The sequence below is a fragment of the Ciona robusta genome, chromosome 5 (assembly GCF_009617815.1).
Source record: "Ciona robusta chromosome 5, ASM961781v2".
NCBI lineage: Eukaryota > Metazoa > Chordata > Ascidiacea > Phlebobranchia > Cionidae > Ciona > Ciona robusta.
In genome coordinates this window covers 5324557-5343195 of record NC_143239.1, presented here as the reverse complement: position 1 = coordinate 5343195, position 18639 = coordinate 5324557, and the positions used below count along the sequence as shown (strand labels likewise).

Genomic DNA, 18639 nt, shown 5'->3' with positions numbered 1-18639 from the left:
AACTGGACATCTTCTATTAATCTATTCAACTGCCAAGCATGCATGAGTACGCGGAATTCGAACCGTTCAGTGTCATACGGGTGCAATCATATCATAAATTGAAGGTCTAAATGTCATTTGTTACTGACTCGCGGCATCAGGTTTTACACCTGTTGCTAATCTTTATTTTGTCTCACGCTTTTCTCGGTCTCCGCAAATGACATATATGCCCATAATCTACGAGTCCTACGAATCTCTAACCGTTTAGTAATGATAAAAGCAATTTTCAAGTGAGCGACTACTTTTTGCGTCATTGGCGGCAAATGCGGTAACCTAACCTTTGCAAAACATTCTTCAAACTAGTAATTTGTCACAAACCTTACTTGATTCGACTGCTGACAGTTTTTCTTTTCTAATTTTACAAAAAAAGTACTTGTTTACAGGCGTTTAGGTTGGTATATATATATAGCATATAAAACACACAATGTTGATTTTAAAAAAACATACCTTCCATTTTGTATACGTGTACCGTTTTGTTTTCTCGCTCCGAATCTTATGAACGCATGTATTTCTTCGAACAACGAAAAAGAAACAAATGAACGCCCTCATTAAAATTGTTTACATTTGCGTAAACAACTAGAATAAACATCGTGGTTTTTGATAAACAAAAGTAAAAACTACCTGTAGTCAGGGTATTTCTGAACATTCCAGTATATATATACATATGTATATGTGTGTCTGTTTATAATATATAATAACATAATAACTTTGATCGTTTCGTAGATATGTATTTTTGCATTAAAGTGTTATTGCTTTTAAAGAATTTTGATGAATGTATGTCGTAGTATGGATTACGGATACTGATAGTATTAAATACGAATTTAGAGAACGTACGAAATTGTCAAACCATATAGTAGGGTGGGAGAAGATGGGACACCGTTTCATTCTATTTATCGTCCCGTTTGGTAGTAAACGATGAACATTCGAAGAATTATAAAACCGTATTTTCACGACTCCCATAGACCGTTGTTAATTGTTTTAATCACGATCAGGATATTTGGATATTATGCGCTAAAGATATCCCATCTTCCTCCACCCTACAATATGTTAGGTTTAAAAACTTGTATTGAATTCATAGTGCATGGAATCTGATCTAACTTATAGTTCCGGAGTCTCTGGTCTTAGAAGTACATCTCTGGTAGTATTATGCATCACATACACTCTAATGCAATACGCTATAGCTATTATGATTAGGATTGTCTTCTAAGTAAATTGCATCGGGGCTTCTCTGTTTCCAAAACATTCGTGGCAAAATACTTCTATTGCCTTGATTGCGCAATCTGTAATTAAATCAATTTGAATGAAACTTACTTTATTCTCGCGTGCCCGGAAAACCACAGTCGTTATAACACAGACGTTCATACACCTCGTGCCAACTTACGAGTTACCGAGTATATGTTACATTCTAGGTAATTATTTTGTTGTTTATTTTATTATTTATTTTTTGTTATGCGTAGCTGATAATTTGGACAACCCATTAGTGACCACTGGGTTTGAGCAATTACCGTTAAGCGGTTTGCCCAAGGACACATACGCCCACATTGGTAGCAGCGACGAGTCTTGAATCTATACCTCTGGGTTGAGGCAGGTGCGCTCACCAACTGTGCTTCGGCGCCAGGGATATTTATTCATTTAATACATTAAATCTAATGAAACAAAGTACTTACACCAACAGTATTCCTATCACTAAAGCAATGAATAGAAATATCACCGCTATAGCGATTCCAGCTTTTGCCCCACCGGTTAACGCTTGTGATGACTTATTTGCAGAGTTGACAGGTTGCTTAGTGTTGGTTGCTGGAATAAAATCTTTCGTTAAATAAACTTATCATATATGTGTGAGGTCTGAGAAAGCCCTAAGTTGGTTTATTAGAAGCAACTGGGGAAGTTTCGTAAAATATTAAAAATCCAATACATTTGGTGCAATACATTTAGCGTGTAAGTCGTATTGAGTAATTGACGGATATGGATATTAAACAACCTAGTTAACATTAACTTAAGCCATAATTACAAGTTCTGTATTTGGATTACAATTCTGTCACATATAAAATGTGTTTTTTTGTGCATTTATTTTAGATTAGTATTTTTACCACTAGTTCCATCTGTAGTTTGTGTATTAGTTGTTGTTGTTGTTGTTGTTGTAGTAGTGGTTGATGTCGTCGTTGTTGGTGTTGTTGTTGTTGGTGGTGGTGTCGTTGTTGTAGGTGAAGGCGTTGTTGTAGGTGAAGGCGTTGTTGTAGGTGAAGGCGTTGTTGTAGGTGCTGTCGTTCTTGGTGCTGTTGTTGCTGGTATTGGTTGTGGTGGTGGCAGTGTTGTCGTTGTTGGTGGTGGTGCAGAACCTGTATAAAGAGTTATATGCAATATAGTCATGGTAAAGTTAGAAATCTTTTCAAATTTAAAACAAAATATTTCTTAACAACATTTCATATTCTCATATTGTGTAACCTACATTGCATATCTTGAAAGTTTGGTGGGTTCCAAACGCCAAACAAACATGCAACGGTTAGTTGGGGTGAACTTGAAGATGCGAAAGTTACGTTTTGTCCAGGTGTTCTGCACGTCACGTTAAAATAACCATAATTGCTGCTACACGCTACACTGGTTCGCCTTAAAGTTAGAGATACGGTGCTGTTGTCAAATGCATCAACGTTACACGAAGGAGCTGTAATGATATAAAATAAATGTGTGGGCAAGAATTAGTAAGAGTATTATAATTAGGCACGTGTTTCAAGTATTCATTCTCTCCTTGTACATCAGCTCTTTTATCACTTTGGAGTTTTTGAAATGTTTGTACGGAATTTGAAATGTGTGTACAAATAGTTTGGGATTAATATCATACAAAGTATAAAGTTAAATTACCGGTCACGGTTACTGCGTATTGACACACTCCAACGTTGCTTGAGTCGTCGGTTGCAGTAAATCTGAAGATGTGATAACCAAGACCGAGATCCACCGGTGAAGAGCCAGCAGGTTGTACTTTTCTCAGTCTTGAGTCAGCTGGATATTTAATATATAAATGAATAAAATTATTTTATCCTCAACGACAGTTGGTACACAGGTGTTTGGTTTCCACATATCACGTTCGCTTACGAGTTACCACTATTTTCCCCTCCTTTTAGTGTATGGTTAACAATTTAGATAATCCATGTGGGAGAACACGATTCTTTTAGTGTACGATTGACAATTTAGATAACCCATAAGGGGCCACTTGGTTTTGCAATTGTCATTAAGTGTCTTGCTCAACGATACATACACCGACAATAGCAACAGTATGATACATACGCGTATAATCATCCACCCAGCGTATCTGGTTCCAACTGAACGGCACAGTGCTTTCACATAATGGTAACTGTATTTCTGTATCTACGGGACATGGCTCCACAGTTCTTGGGGGATTATCTGAAAAAATGTAATAATAATGATTGATTAAATATATGTAACTTGGTTTATCCTTGCGTGGCGGGAACATACGTTCGTTTTAACACGAGTGGCCGCGTACGTAATTTTGCGGGTGTGTTTTTGTATATGGCTGAGAGTTTGGACAATCCATTAGTGACCACTGATTTGAACAATGGTAGCACCGACAAGCCCTGAGCCCGTAACTGGGTCAGGGGCTGGCGCGTTAACTACTGTACCAGACTTACTTTGGTACTGCAAAAACTGTGGTATTGTTGTTGTAAAGCTTATACCTGTACGTCCAACATTGTCTACACACACTGATCCTAGAAGACTGCTACCGTCTTGACAGTTGCAAACTGTTTGGTTATTTATGTTGAAGCAAAACTCAGAACATGCGTTTGATGTGTTTCTTCCGCAGGGGTTACTTAACGGCCCTAAATAACGATAAAAAGTTAAATTTCACACATAAGACCTTCAAATTATCGCCCAATACCTATATAACGGTTGTAATAATCTCTGTTGTACAACATCATCTCCCGTCCTTTGAAAAATATTGTGGGTCCAAACTGGGTTGTTGGTGTTACTCCCGTTGTCAAGTTGAACTGCTCAACGTAATGCTTTGCTAGATCGTAGAAATAAACCATGTCGCCAAGTACTACCATGCTGAAACAGAATCATGCAATTTAAGGTCGGTAAAAGTATAATATATGTTGGGGCAGGTTGGTCCGTGTTTCCATTCTGCTATATCGTTGTATTTGGTTATATACAAAACAACTATAAACATTTATTACAATCTAAAGAGCGTTGTGAACGTTTTAATTTAGGTTTATAAAACAACTCATTTTATGTTCGAACGTATACTTGTGTATGTATAGTAGGATGGAAAATGATGGGACACCTTTTTATTTTTACAATATATCGCTGTTAATTGTTTAAAACACGATCATGATATTTGGATATTTTGTCCTAAAGGTGTCCCATCACTCCCCACTGTATTACACTTAAAAAAATTAGGACTTGTAAAACTTAAATGTTAGCTATTGATTAGAACCTGATAAAGAAAGGTCTGCTCCTTGCTAAGTTTGAGTTAACAGCGAAAACATTAACATGTTGTGGCGAGCTTTGATTCATTGAGTCTAACGAATATTCTAAGATTTCTCCCATTCTTGCTTCGGTAAAAAACAAGCTGTTTCCTATATTAAAAATAAAAGAAAAAGTCAAAATTGGGATTAGGTTTAAAAATGTAAATAAGTAATAAGTTCGAATATTTAAATAAATATTTAGGTTGAAGAATGTAAATAAATGATAAAGAGAAAAATATATTTAAATGATAAAGTTTAAAAATTGAAACAAATCACAAGTTAAAAAAACTTACGTTCGTAACTTATGAATACGCCGTACGGCCAATTAAGCCGAGTTAACACTGCTCGCTTTTCTGAGCCATCCGCACGCATTCTCCACAACTCTCCGTTTGTTCTACCCCCGTTTGTATCCGTCCAATAAACGTACCTAGTAATTAAGTTTAAACAAATGAACGTAATTTATTTATCCTCGGAGTAGCAGTCATTATTACACTGGAGTTTCTGTTTCACACACCTCGTGCACACTTACGAGTTACCACGTATAAAACTTTGTGGGTGAATATTCATCCTCGCGTGGCGGGTATAACGACGGCTGTTACAACACGAATGTTCTGTTTCACACACCTCGTCTCCACGAATTTTGTTATCAATAAGGCACTTTATGAAACAGCTCTCCATCTCCGCATGCTTACCCATTTTTCGCGTCAAATGCCATCGAGTTTATTTGGGATACATTCTCCCTCTCTATAGGCACCCTCATCACTGTGAAAGTTAGATCTTTATACGGGTCATACACTTTTATAAACTCGGTGTCAGACTCGGCAAAGTATACTTTCCCACTCAGTTGATCCACTGCCATGGTTCGAACTAAACAAAATTAATCGCAATTAGATTAAAAATAATTTTACGTAACTTATATACGGTTACCTGCAACATTGGTCACGATTGCTTGAGAATTGGATGTAGATCGCAATGAAGTTTTAAAAATAGTTGAGTTTTTTCGATCGAACCAATACAGAGTGTCTGTTCCCATATCGATATCCATTGCGTATGCGTTGGGCTGTGTACCTAAACAGTGGGTAATGTAACACAATTTATTTGAGTAATGTTAATGGATAGAGAATTGTACCTGAATAAATAAATGAATGTAACTTGCTTTATCCTCGTGTGGCCGTAAACGATAGTCGTTACAACATGGGTGTTCTGTTTCATAAACCTCATGCCAGCTTACAAGTTATGTATGTTACTTTGTGGGTGATTAGTTTTTTGGATTATTTATATGTATGGCTCAGAATTTGGTCAACCATTTACCTAGATCAACGATGCTGAAGTTATACGATCCAGACTGATTGATTGGTAATTGAAATATCTTTCCTTGTCCGTAGTCCACCATTAGTAACGCATCGGTGCCAATAAGTGGTTCTAAATTGTATATTTTATCAATGGTATTTAAAGACATCTCAAAAACACATTTTTTATTATCGTTTATAAAAACTAAAGCAGTTTGGGGTACAATAGTTCGTGCTTTGGATCTCTTTAATCGTCTCATTTGATAGTAAACAAAGAACATGTCAATCTTACCCCACCCTATTATATTATTGTTTTGAAAAGACTATATTTGGTTTACAAAATTTTGATATTAAGTCACAGCTGTAAAACGTTTTGTATTTTGTGTACTAAACACAAAATATGCGACAACTCTTCTATACTCACTTTGAACACAATTTACGTCATTGATTCGGGTGAAGCCCAAAGAACACGCACATTCTCGTGTGGCGTTGATCCTCGGTAGACATATGTGATCACATTGTGGCATACTGTTTCCACATGAACCGAGTGTGGTATCTGCGTAAAACATATAGTTATACTAAACATCAAAAAGTTTAGTCCGGCGTCATGGTGAAGTGGTTTTCGGGCTTGCCTCCACTCAAGGTTCGAGGCTCGATACTGCTACCATTGTGAACTTTTTTGTTCTTGGGCAAGACACTTAAAAAAATGGTCACAATTTATAACTGGCTCCGCATTTATATGTCATACGTACTCAATCATTAGTAAGCTAAAGTTATGATTTAACTTACGAACGTATAATGCTGCTTACTATATACTGACTTACTTAGTCCTGTATTTGAATATTCAACAAATTTGCTGTAAATTCCAATTCCTCTTGGCTTTGAAGCAAACCGGTATCGCCCAACATTATGTGTGCTGTGTCTTGCCTTAGATTTCGGCACCCACCATAAGTAATGCGCTCGTACCGGAGAGTAGCGCGTTTGGGTGTCAGTCACGTAGATGAAATTCTGTCCAACAAAATGTTAACAGTTTGTAAAAAAAGTTTTAAATTAAAAATCATACAACTTTTGAAATTGGTAAAAAAGTTTTAAATTGCAAATTGTTTATATGGTAACCTGGTACGTAGCGATTCCCCAGAAAATTGAACCGCCAGTAAAATATTGGACGGATGTGTTTGTTCCGTCAAGATTGCTGCTCGATATCATGCTCCCATAGCCAGTAAAATCGCACCAGTACAATCTATATGTGCGTAAAGTTCAATTTGTTTGAATTTTTTTATTTATTAGCAGTTGTTGAGTTTATACTGTTGGTAAGATAGGATACAGTTGGCGCCCAAATCCTAAATTTCCTGATCGTGGTTTGGCAATTTCAGCTCGTTTATATAATTCTACAACCAACTAACTTTTGATAAGTATCAAGTAGGACAATAAAAGAGAGTGAAACAATGTTGTCCCATCTTACCCCAACCTATTTTACCTGTCGTCTTCGTAGTCTACTGTAAGACCAGTAATATCCGCAACGTCTGGGTATCGTTGCAATACGCGTGGATTCTTCCCTGCCAAGTCAGTGACCACAAGCCGAGCCCCTTGACGTTTGTATAGTGCGTAAAACAGCAATCTAAGTTATATGGTTAAAATTAGTAAAACCTAAGAAAATTTAAATTAACAATAACCCATTTAATCTAAATCATTTAGTAGTGTGGGGTAGGATGGACACCTTTAGCACATAATAACCAAATATCCTGGTTGTGTTTTGAACAATTAACAACGGTCTATAGGCGTCGTGAAGATACGGTTTTATAATTCCTATAATTTCTGTTCTTTATTCTTCTACCAAATGGGACAGGAAAATAGAATAAAAAAGGGCCCCATCTTTCCCCATCCTACTATATTTGAATTATAAATATTTAAGAAATGTCATAGTAATACTAACCTTTTAGTGGCATGCAAAGCAATTCCATATGGAACACTGTTGCTTGACTGCTGAATTATCGTGTAACGTGTGAAGTTAGTAACTTCAGACACCATAATTGCTTTCATTCCCGAATCGCTCCAGTAAAGGTTTTGATTTTGCCAGTCAAACGTCATGCTTTCTACTCCGTGTGCCATTCCTCCGTAGTGTGTTTCTGATCGGTTTTGATTGACATAATAAACTCCAAGAAGTTCAGACCTAAGTTTGAAATGTTGAAGTTATTCCATATCCTTTTACTAAGAAAATCAATGTGACTTGTTTATTTAGTGTGGCGGGCAAAAACTTTCGGTGTAACACCGCAGGTCTTCTAGTTTATAAACCTCGTGCCCATTTACACATTACGACGTATGTGACTTTGTGGGTGATTAAAAGATTGGGTAGGAAACACTATGGTTTATTGAGTACTTCTACATGCAAAATATTTTCTGTATAAATAGATTGATACTGTAAAAACTGCTTATTCCCTTTCACTCGTTGTACTATTTACAATCTGATCTAATTTTAGGAATTTGAAGAGATAGATACAAATTTATGATATGTTACTTACTTATAGTCAGCAAAAAACACTCGGCCTCCCACTGAGTCGGTCGCCAAAGCCCAATATTCGCTGTTTTGTCGTGTAGATGTATGTAGTACGTTCTTTGAAATTCTTCTTGACGGATTATTTTGACTCACGATTTCCGGGTCAGCTGGAAACTGCTGTATTTCCGTTGTACCATTAGCGGAGTTAAACATTGTCCAAATAACAAGAGAATCGTCAGCTACAACAATTGTCAATTATATATTAGGGTAGGAGAAGACGGGACACCTTTAGTCCACAGTATCAAAACATCCTATAATCGTGTTTTAAACATTTAAAAACGGTTTATTAGAGTCTTGAAGATACGGTTTTATAGTTATTTGAATGTTCTTTGTTTACTACCAAATGGGACGGGAAATAATATGAAAATATGCCCCATCCTATTATACAGCATAAACAAAGAATTGAATTGAATGATAATATAGCATATTGTGGGAAATACCAAATATTAACTCATGTTTTTAATAGTATTTATTTTACCAACGCACTTTTAGAGTCGTGCAGAAACATATAATTCTTTAAACACTCTTCGTTTACTACCAAATGATAAGAAATGAAAACATGCCTCATCTTACGTTACTATACAATCGAAATCCACATAGTAACTGAATGAGTTTATATAGTTGTTATACTACATGTACATAATTGTATCAGCCAGATCACTGTGCATAATTGATTTAGTGACAAAATAAAACGTGACTGCCCGGGACACGAACAATATCGTCTGAACCACTATACTTTCAAGTCACTTACGACATTTGGTGATGTTACAATATTCCCACGTAGTAGATGCGCTTGTATTGGTGATGTAACACCATGTTCCATAAACATCATGGTCAGGGTTCCTATATCACACAATATACGTAGTTATCAATGTTAAACGACATATTAAGTAGTGTGGGTAAGATGGGACATGGTTTCATTCTCCTTTTTTTGTCCCATTGGTAGTACACAAAACAATTAAAAAATTATACAACCATAAACTTTCGACTTTATAAGACCGTTGTTTAATGTTTAAAACACAATCAAGATATTTGGATATAGTGTGTCAAAGGTGTTCCATCTTACCCCACAGTGCTATATTTTTTATAATAAGCGTATTACAAAAAAGTTGGGGCAATAGGCCAATTTTTGCCCAAATCCCAGGTTTCCTAGATCAGGCTCTCACCCATATAGAACAGAAATAAATCAAAACCTGCTTTGCTATAAATCGAATTAAACTGTATAAACAAACTTTTGCACGAAGGTTCGCGAAGAGTTTATAATGTACCATGTACGTAGCATCCGGAGTTCAAAACGTGCCAACAACAATGCAAGGTTTAATCTTCATTACAAGCTATATTTATACATTAGCATGTAGTTTTTTTAGGCACAATTTTCGTACCTGCAATAATTATGGTGTCCACCGTCCAGAGGGGTGTGTCTTGGTCTGTGTGGTGTTGTAACGTCCCATCGTTGACACGTCTGTCCTGTCTGAGTATAGCTTCGGTTTCCACTGTACCAAATGCTAGGTCCGCTAATGCATTCTGTGGGATTATTTTAATTATATAGTAGGGTGGGGTGAGACGGGACCTCTTTACCACTTAATATCCAAATATTCTGATCGCGTTTTAAGCAATTACCAATGGTCTATGGGAATTCTTTAAAGCACCCGGTTTTATAATTTTTTGTTTACTATATACAAAATGAGACGAGTAAATAGAATGAAAAGGTGTCCCATCCTACCCCTCCTACTATATTTATCGCGGTTAGATGCCTGTTCTTACTTTACCTGTAGTTCGATTCGATTGTGCCAACACTAGATAAGTCAGGGAGGTTAAAATAACGGATGTAAATATAACGAACTGACCCATTTTCTATCGACACTGCCCTAGAACGTATAGAGCTTTGTATTACTTCTAATTTTTAGCGTATCTCTGTCTTTAAAATCGACTCAATTTTTCTGGTTTTAAAAAGGCAATTTTCTGGTTTTATAAAACACCTACATTTTGTACTTTTCTCCTCAAAAACCTAATTATAACAGTTTCCATATCTGTTGCATACTAATTAATATAATTTAACTCGCTCTGTCTGAGTTTTTGTGTACTAAACATTGCGATTTGTTTTTGGTCACGAGTTTTCTTCATTAGCCCGATGTTATCTACACAGACGGCCGGAAATAAAGAAATATTTCGGGCACTCAAACGTGGCACCGCATAGAGTAACAGTGTGCCCTTACGTACACTTCTATTTTATATGCGAGAATGATTTTATTGCGTAGTATGGCTGCATGTGTGTAAAATATATAGTGTTCTCTATGGTTGCATTGTGTTTGTTAGAAGGTCGGATTGTATTATAGTTCTACTGTTGTTATATATATAGTAGGGTGGGGAAGATGGGACACCTTTTCATACTTTTTTGTCTCATTTGGTTGCAAACAAAAAACATTTAAAGAAATTATAAAACCGTATCCTCGCGACTCCCATAAACCGTTTATAATTGTTTAAAACACAATTAGGATATTTGGGTATTTTGTGCTAAAGGCGTCCTATTTTTCCCCATCGTACTATATACGAATCAATTTCGTTACTCCTGAATGCTAAGAACTATAAAATGTAAATCCCCGCCTATGTGTTCGAAGTATTTTATATGAGATGATAGCGAAATTTTCCTCCCCGTGGCGTATCAGGTACCAATACCGGTATATAGTTGGTCGGGGTAAGATGGTTTATTATGTTTTCATTCTCCTTTATCGTCCCATTTGGACAGAAACAAAAAATATTTACATAACTATATTACCGTATCCTCACTCTTAAAGAGCGTTAGTATTTCTTAAGAACGTGATTAGGAAACATAGGATACTATGTGTTATACATCTTACCCACAGTACTATATTATTAAATATCGGTACAAACAAGTTTTGATTTCTGCGGCAGGTTTTTTTGTCAATGCACGTATTCACCACTTAATATATTGTGGTATCTGAATAAAATATTTTTAACTTATGAGCTACCACACGCGGAAGCATATACATGTCATGTTTTGTGATATGTTTTTTTGCAGTTTGATTAATGTAACTAAAATTAGCCTTTGCAATTGGGTTAATATAAAAAACATCGAGTTTGGGGATTATTTCCTTGCAAAAAATAAGTTTACATAAACGTGTTTAGTTTTTATAAGCTGTTGCTCACAGGCCTATGAGAGTTGTCCCGGTATTTACTTTCATGGTCTCCCATCTTTAACGGTGCTTATATGTACAATGCTTACTCGTGTATTTCACGCAGCAATTCGCATTTACAGTAAACATTACCTCAAATGCGGTACTTTTTTTTTTTTTGAAAAACAAATAAAGCTTTAACAAAGCTTATATGTACATCCCTTACTCGTGTATTTCATCACAGCTACTCATATTTACAGTACGTATCATAACAATCCAAATATTCTGATCGTGTTTTAAACAATTAACAACGGTATATGGAAGTGGCGAGGATACCGTTTCATAATTCTTTGAATGTTTTTTGTTTACTACTAAATGAGACGGGAGAATAAAATGAAAACGTGTCCCATTTCCCCCCACCTTTCTATACATATTACAAAATAAAAAAAAAATGAACAAATCAAAGGCACGAATTTGATTGCCTTGTTGGTGACATTTACATAATACTCTTGGCGTTCAAGTCCCATATTGTGGTTAGTTTAAGTTTATCAGTTATCATGCAACGGTTGAGGTTGCATATCGATAGCATCAGGCTCGTGCTGCTTCCAGAAGATTCGAATTAAAGAAGGTCTGTACTCCGGATTTTGCAACCTGCAATTTTAATGATCACTTAAATATTCCTTCCCAGCATACCTGGTATTAAAGGAGAATACTTACAGGTACATCACGCCTATCACTAGTGCAATTAGAAGCAATACCACCCCAATAACGATTCCTGCTTTTGCTCCTCCGCTTAAACCTTCAGATTTACTTGACGATTTCATTGGCCCCACTATGTTGAGCGCTGCAAACGTATATAGCGTACATGTAGTTACGCTTTGTGAAATAGCTTAACGGCAAAGGATTTTCTAATATTTTTTAAAGGAAATCTATCCCGAGCCTTTTTGTTTTTTAATATCTACATCAATATTTCCTATATTTTTGTGTTCTGTTCGAACGGATTTACCTGTCGTTGATGAGGTTAGTGTTTTTGGTGCTGATGTTGTTGCAGTTCCTGTTGTTGCTGGTTCAGATGCAGATAGTGCTGACTTAGTTGTTACAAGTGTAAAATGACCTTCACAAAAGCAGGATAGTAATGAGATATCTAGTAAATATATAGAATGAGGCAATCTTTTGAATTGTAGACGTTTTGGTTACATATTGTTCAAGTAATTTTTCTACGAATCTATGTTGCATAACTTACAATCCATATCTTGGAAATTTGGTGGGGTCCAACTCTCGAATATGCACACAACTGTTAGTTCTCGTTCGTGAAAAGACCCAAAAGTCACGTTCAGTTCAGGTGACTTACAGCTGACATTAAAATGAGCACGGCCGTTATCACACAACATGCTAGTTCGCTTTAGTGCAGAAGATGCGATTTCGTCAAACGTTGAAATATTACATGTTGCTGGGTCTGCAACAAATAAATTTGTTTACTTAAATATGTGGTTCCTAAAAGGGTAAAAAACTCTTTCAATAAACTTTTGTGGGAAGTGTTGAGTGTATTATTAACAAATGATAAGTTGTGACTTACTGCTGTTAAGGACGGTAACGGTGTAGCTGCAGACTCCTGTGTTTCTGTCCTCGTCTGTTGCAGTAAATTCGAACTCGTGTATTCCAGGAATTAGATTAACCGGCGAAAATGGACTTGGCTGTGTTGTCAGCAAACGGTCCGTAGCTGAAAATTTAAATTCAAAAGCCAAATTTTCATACCACACGCTCAGCTCATAAAACTAAATTTGACAGGAAACGTATTTAACATGACTATAAACACTTGGATGGCGGCAACAAATTAAAGCCTATGTACATAATGTACTCTTACGTGTATAGTCATCTGTCCAGGTAACCGAGGTCCATCTGTACGAAGCGTTATGTTGACAAGTTTGTAGCTGTATTTCTCTATCTAATGGACACTCTCCCACCGGTATAGGGGGGTTGTCTTAATAGAACGAGCGAATAAAACATTCCAATATCAAGCAAATCACTAAAATATCTTGCCTACTTGTTCGTCTTGTATTATCAATACATGAGTCAGTCAGTTCATTGCGAGAAACCTCCTCACATCTGCAAACTGCTCGGTTGTTCACGTTAAAGCAAAACTCAAAACATTTGTTCGTTAAGTTTCTTCCGCATGGATTACTCAAAGGTTCTTGTCATGAAACAAAGGTTGTACGCGATTTCACATTAATTTTAAGTTTAAGTTTACTGTTGTCTTACTGATGTATTGGTTGTAGAATTCTTTGCTGTAAAGGGTTAGCGATCCCACATAACTGCTAAGCAATATTGGACCAAATTGACGTTCATTGTTTATCCCCATAGTTAAGTTGAATTGTTGTACGTAGTTTTCGTTTGCATAGAAATAAACTATGTCACCCAACACAACCATGCGGCTGTAACGTGACAAATTCAAGACCGGTAAACTCGTTAGGTTAATGTGCATACATTTACATTTCATTTGTGTTATAGTAGTGTGGGGGAAGACGGCACACTTAAGCATATATTGCCCAATACTTCCAAATTCAAAATACACGACGGTTTTGGGGTAATACCACGAATTAGTACTATCATACATTTATTAATTGACAATACTTCAAAGAAATGTATTGAACACACTAGGAGTTATTTATCGATTTGTACACAGGTGTAATTCTACAAATTTGAAAACAGACCTGATAGGAGGAAGGGATAGTTTAAAATCCTTGTTGCCTTTGATTAATAAGTAAATTTATCATTAGAAATACACGTAAATACCATGAAATATCATGGTACGCTTTGAAAATCAAGTTTAAACATTCTGTTTCTTGCCCTACTGCTTTTTTTGCTGATTTCACCCCTAATTTCAATACATGCTGACCCCATTTCAATACATATTGACCCCATTTCAATACATATTGACCCCCTGGTTCCGTCTTCTCCCACCCTATACTATATATTTTTATAATTTTAAAATATTATATGCATAACAACTACTTTTGTTAGGATGTTGGCAAAAATGGGTAATTTTAACAGCTTTTTAATACGAGAACTATTTAGGTTAAAACTAACCTCGAAGGCGTATTGGCATAATCAGTGAAACTTTTTATTTTGTGAATGTAAATAGGTTGCGGATTAGTTTCATTCAGTGAGTCCAAAGAATATTCTAAAATATCAGCTGAAGAATAATCTTCTATGAATATAACCACACTGTTTCCTTGAAAACATATTTGTAAGTTTATTAGAAAACAGCAAATAAGTATACCCATCAACCGATTATCCTATGCTTACTTTTGTAACTTATAGCGATTCCTTTCACACCCGTGATATTTAGATTTGGCAATACTCTCCTTAGGTTCGAACCATCAGTTTTCATCCTCCAGCCTTTGAAGTCGTAATCTCCTTCTAACCAATACAAATACCTGGCAAATATTTTTTTCAATTATGCCAAACCTTTGATGCTTAGTCCAACTCGCACCCGTTCCTGTCGTCAATTGTAAACTCCGAAATGCCAAAGACTTCTTCTGGCATAGTTCCTATGTGTATTATTTGCTTCGTAATTTGCTTATATGGGTTGTAGACATTAATTTGGATAGAATTGGTGAAATAAAGATTCCCAGTTAGTTGATCCACTGCCATATGGCTCACTGAAAAACAGAAACTAAACACATTTGTACTTTCTTACAGTCTATATTATCAAGTTTTTCAAAGAGCAACTTTATTACCAGTATTAAACCTGTTGATGATTTTTTGAGCATCCGAAGTGTTTTGCAATGAAGACCTAAAGATGATTTTCTTTTTTATGTCATGCCAATAAAGAGTGTCTGATCCCATATCGACTGCCATCGCGGATACATCGGTTTCGTTACCTTTTATTAAGTGAAAAATTCTTTGAACTTGATTTTTTTGCATTGTTTAGTATAGTATATATACTTCATCCGATAGATCAGTTCTATTGAATTCTATTTAATTCCATACCTATGTCAACCATGCTAATGTTATAGCTGGATTGGTTGATTGGTAATTGAAATATCTTCCCATGGTTTGCGATTAACAATGCTTCGGTGCCAATTAGCGGTTCTAAAGTTATAATTTTTGTTATGTAGACAGTGATTATTTGTATTCAAATATATAACTCACTTAGAACACAGTGTACATCATTTGATTTGTGAAAGCCGAAAGCGCACACGCATTCTCTTGTAGCGTTAATTCTTGGCAAACATATGTGGTCACATTGTGGCATACTTTCGCACGATCCGAGAGTTGTATCTGTGATAAAAAAATAAACGAATATGAGATCTCGATTCGAAGCGCTAGTATTATAGCCAGTCAAGAGCTTCCCAAACTGACGTTGTTTAGTCTAGATTTAGAGCTTGTGCTAGAAAAACTTGACATAACTGGAGCACAAAATAAACATGATAGTCGCAAAAAAAATCGCAAAAATTGTTTTAAAAAAGAGGTCGCACAAAAATCTTCTGGTAAGCCGTGACCTTATTGACTATATGGCAGATGCTAACATTAAATATGCCCCACAGTTACTATAAATGGTTAGATAACCCAACTTAATCCAGTATCTGAGTGCTCCGCATATTTTCGGTAAATTGTGATTGTATTGGGCGTGTTTTCGTGAAATCGATAATTCCCCATCCCTTCAGTGTTGTTTGGTGTAGTAGTGTTTGACATCCATCGCAGCATTCTCAGGTAGTAAGGCGCAGAAGCAGAGTGACCATTGTCGATTACATAAATAAAACTCTGTGTATGAAGTTTTTACCATAGATTAGCAATGCCAACCGTAGCGCCACTAAATGCCAAAATATACTGAGCGCATTTAGTTGTGTGATTTTGCAAAGTAGATTATACCTATGGATTTGTTTTAAAATGTTTTATGTTTCTTGCATTAACTTGACGAATATGGAATGCTTAGTGCTTACACGATACGTAGCAATTCCCATTAGATCCGATGTTATGTTGTGATAATGCAAAGTAATATTTGTGCCGTCTAGATTGCTGCTCTTGACATCTTTGGTTTCACACCAGTACAATCTACGTATATAAAATAACACGTTGCAGCAAAAAGTTAGCAATGTATTTTGGAATTGTTTACTTTACCTGTCGTTATCGTAGTCAACCGTAATTCCAGTAACAACAGAAATGTCGGGATACCTATGCAACACCCGTGGATTTTTTCCTGCCATATCAGAAACAACAATTTTTGATTTCCTGTTTTTGTGGATGGAGTAAAACAGCAATCTGTGTCATGTGAATATTATATACAACGTAATGTAACAATTATTTAGCCAATTGTAACCTTTTTGTCACGTGCATAGCGATGTTTTTTGGAGCGTTGCTGCTTGACTGGTAAGCTACAGAGCAATGCAGGTTAGTCACATCACAAACCATTATACGTTTTAGAATAGATTCGGTCCAGTATAGATTCTGATTCTGCCAATCAAATGCCATTGATTCTGCAACTGCTCCACGAGTCTCTTTATAAATCACTTCAAAGCGGTTTTCGATGACGTAAAACATTACCACATGTTTCCCTAATATTCTTCATGTTAAACAAATTTTAAGGTTATTTTTTGAACCTTTTCAGTTCCGATGCTTAAGCAACATTAGATATACCTTTTGGTGTAAAACACCCGGTCCACCAAAGCGTCAGTTGATATAGCCGAGTATTTACCATATTGATTGCCCAAATTGTGTAGCATGTTTGAAAAATTCCTCCCACTTCTAACATTCTGCGCAACTATTTCCGGGTCAGCTGGTAACTCATAGATCGCCGATTCATATAAGAGCCACCGCCATTTATACATTGTAAACATAACACGAGCATCCTCAGCTGTTAAACTTGACGGTTAGTTATACAATGCCCCATTTCAGTGGCCTTCACCGAACCAAAGTTGGGGCACGTATAGCCGGCTACGTGCCGAGAGCAACCATATTCATTGCTCATTTATCCTGTCTTTTACAAGGTATATATATACCATATATTGATTATGAAATATAGACGCGGACACGACGTAACTTATAGCTGCAATGTATGATTATCAAGTCACTTACGACATTTAGTGATGTTGCAATATTCCCACGTAGTAGATGCGCTTGTATTGGTGATGTAACACCATGTTCCATAAACATCATTGTCAGGGTTCCTATACAGACAAATGACAAATGTCGGTTAAATAATTTGTCAAGTTGACGTTCAAATAATTATTAATCTGTATCCTCACGACCCCCACAGACCATTGTTAATTGATTAAAACACGATCAGAATATTGGGATAATGTGTGCTAAAGGTGTCTTATCTTCCCCCACAGTACTATATATATATATAATAACATACAAAATAAAAAAAAGAAAAGAAAATAACGTTAGGATTTTTAGAACTCGTGACTCTTTTTATTATGACGTGTCATATCACGTTATAGTGTATAGGTAAAATGAACACCGTTAGCACATACTATATGCTATGCTTCCTAATCTTGGTTTGAACCAAAGAGATTAAAACCTTTTTTAGTCTTTGGTTTTAATTTAAAACGCGCTTTACCCAAATGCATATGCTAAAAATTGTTCAAGCTAGTACATAAAAAATATGTTTTATTGGGTCAAATTAGAAACCTGCAATAATTGTGATGTCCTCCATCCGCAGGAATGTGTTGTGGTCTGTGTGGTGTCGTAACGTCCCATCTTTGACAAGTTTGACCTGTTTCAGTGTAGTTCCGATGTCCGTTGTACAACACGCTCGGTCCGCTTATGCACTCTGTTATAACGGCGAAGTCGCACGAACTTTATTCTGTATTTTAGTTTATATTTAAAACTATTGCTCAATGCTAACCTGATGTGTGATTCAAGTTAGCGAACGTTGTAACGCTGAGAGAAACTGCTGCCAATGCAAATACTAGCAGATATGACATTTTCACGGTTACCAACCTAAATTGTTGTTTATAAAGTTTTAAAAATCTAATGTCCTGTGATTCTCAAACGACGTTGCGTGTTTTTGCTTGAACTACAGCTTCACTCGTTTCTGTTCTTCCATATGCTGCAGTGCTCTGCTAATCTAAATATAGTACAGTAAATTTTGGTCACGAGTTGCCATTTCTCGATCCATGCCTAAGGCATAAAGG

General features: G+C 36.1%; 2 protein-coding genes across 2 annotated transcripts; both read right to left on the bottom strand.

The window, feature by feature from the left end:
• Positions 1–744: 744 nt before the first annotated feature.
• LOC149735912 (low-density lipoprotein receptor-related protein 2-like) lies at positions 745–10287 on the bottom strand. Its single transcript, XM_089877995.1, has 22 exons — positions 10133–10287; positions 9746–9887; positions 9115–9206; positions 8329–8542; positions 7743–7979; positions 7287–7427; positions 6926–7049; positions 6634–6817; positions 6234–6365; positions 5832–5942; positions 5448–5588; positions 5213–5387; positions 4814–4947; positions 4490–4631; positions 3932–4101; positions 3729–3872; positions 3322–3438; positions 2899–3036; positions 2489–2701; positions 2130–2378; positions 1707–1836; positions 745–1319 (listed from the first exon to the last, which is right to left on the bottom strand). Exons 1-22 carry the CDS (start codon positions 10212–10214, stop codon positions 1202–1204), a joined length of 3330 nt encoding a protein of 1109 aa, XP_089734121.1. The 5' UTR covers positions 10215–10287; the 3' UTR covers positions 745–1201.
• Positions 10288–10391: 104 nt separating this feature from the next.
• LOC149735911 (uncharacterized) lies at positions 10392–18577 on the bottom strand. The gene is made up of 22 exons (XM_089877998.1): positions 18351–18577; positions 18134–18275; positions 17576–17667; positions 17138–17354; positions 16821–17063; positions 16622–16762; positions 16444–16555; positions 16075–16264; positions 15653–15781; positions 15491–15592; positions 15238–15381; positions 14991–15159; positions 14804–14934; positions 14585–14729; positions 13757–13929; positions 13542–13688; positions 13362–13478; positions 13074–13217; positions 12741–12953; positions 12504–12611; positions 12215–12341; positions 10392–12148 (listed from the first exon to the last, which is right to left on the bottom strand). Exons 1-22 carry the CDS (start codon positions 18427–18429, stop codon positions 12046–12048), a joined length of 3168 nt encoding a protein of 1055 aa, XP_089734124.1. The 5' UTR covers positions 18430–18577; the 3' UTR covers positions 10392–12045.
• Between the last annotated feature and the right edge of the window lie 62 nt (positions 18578–18639).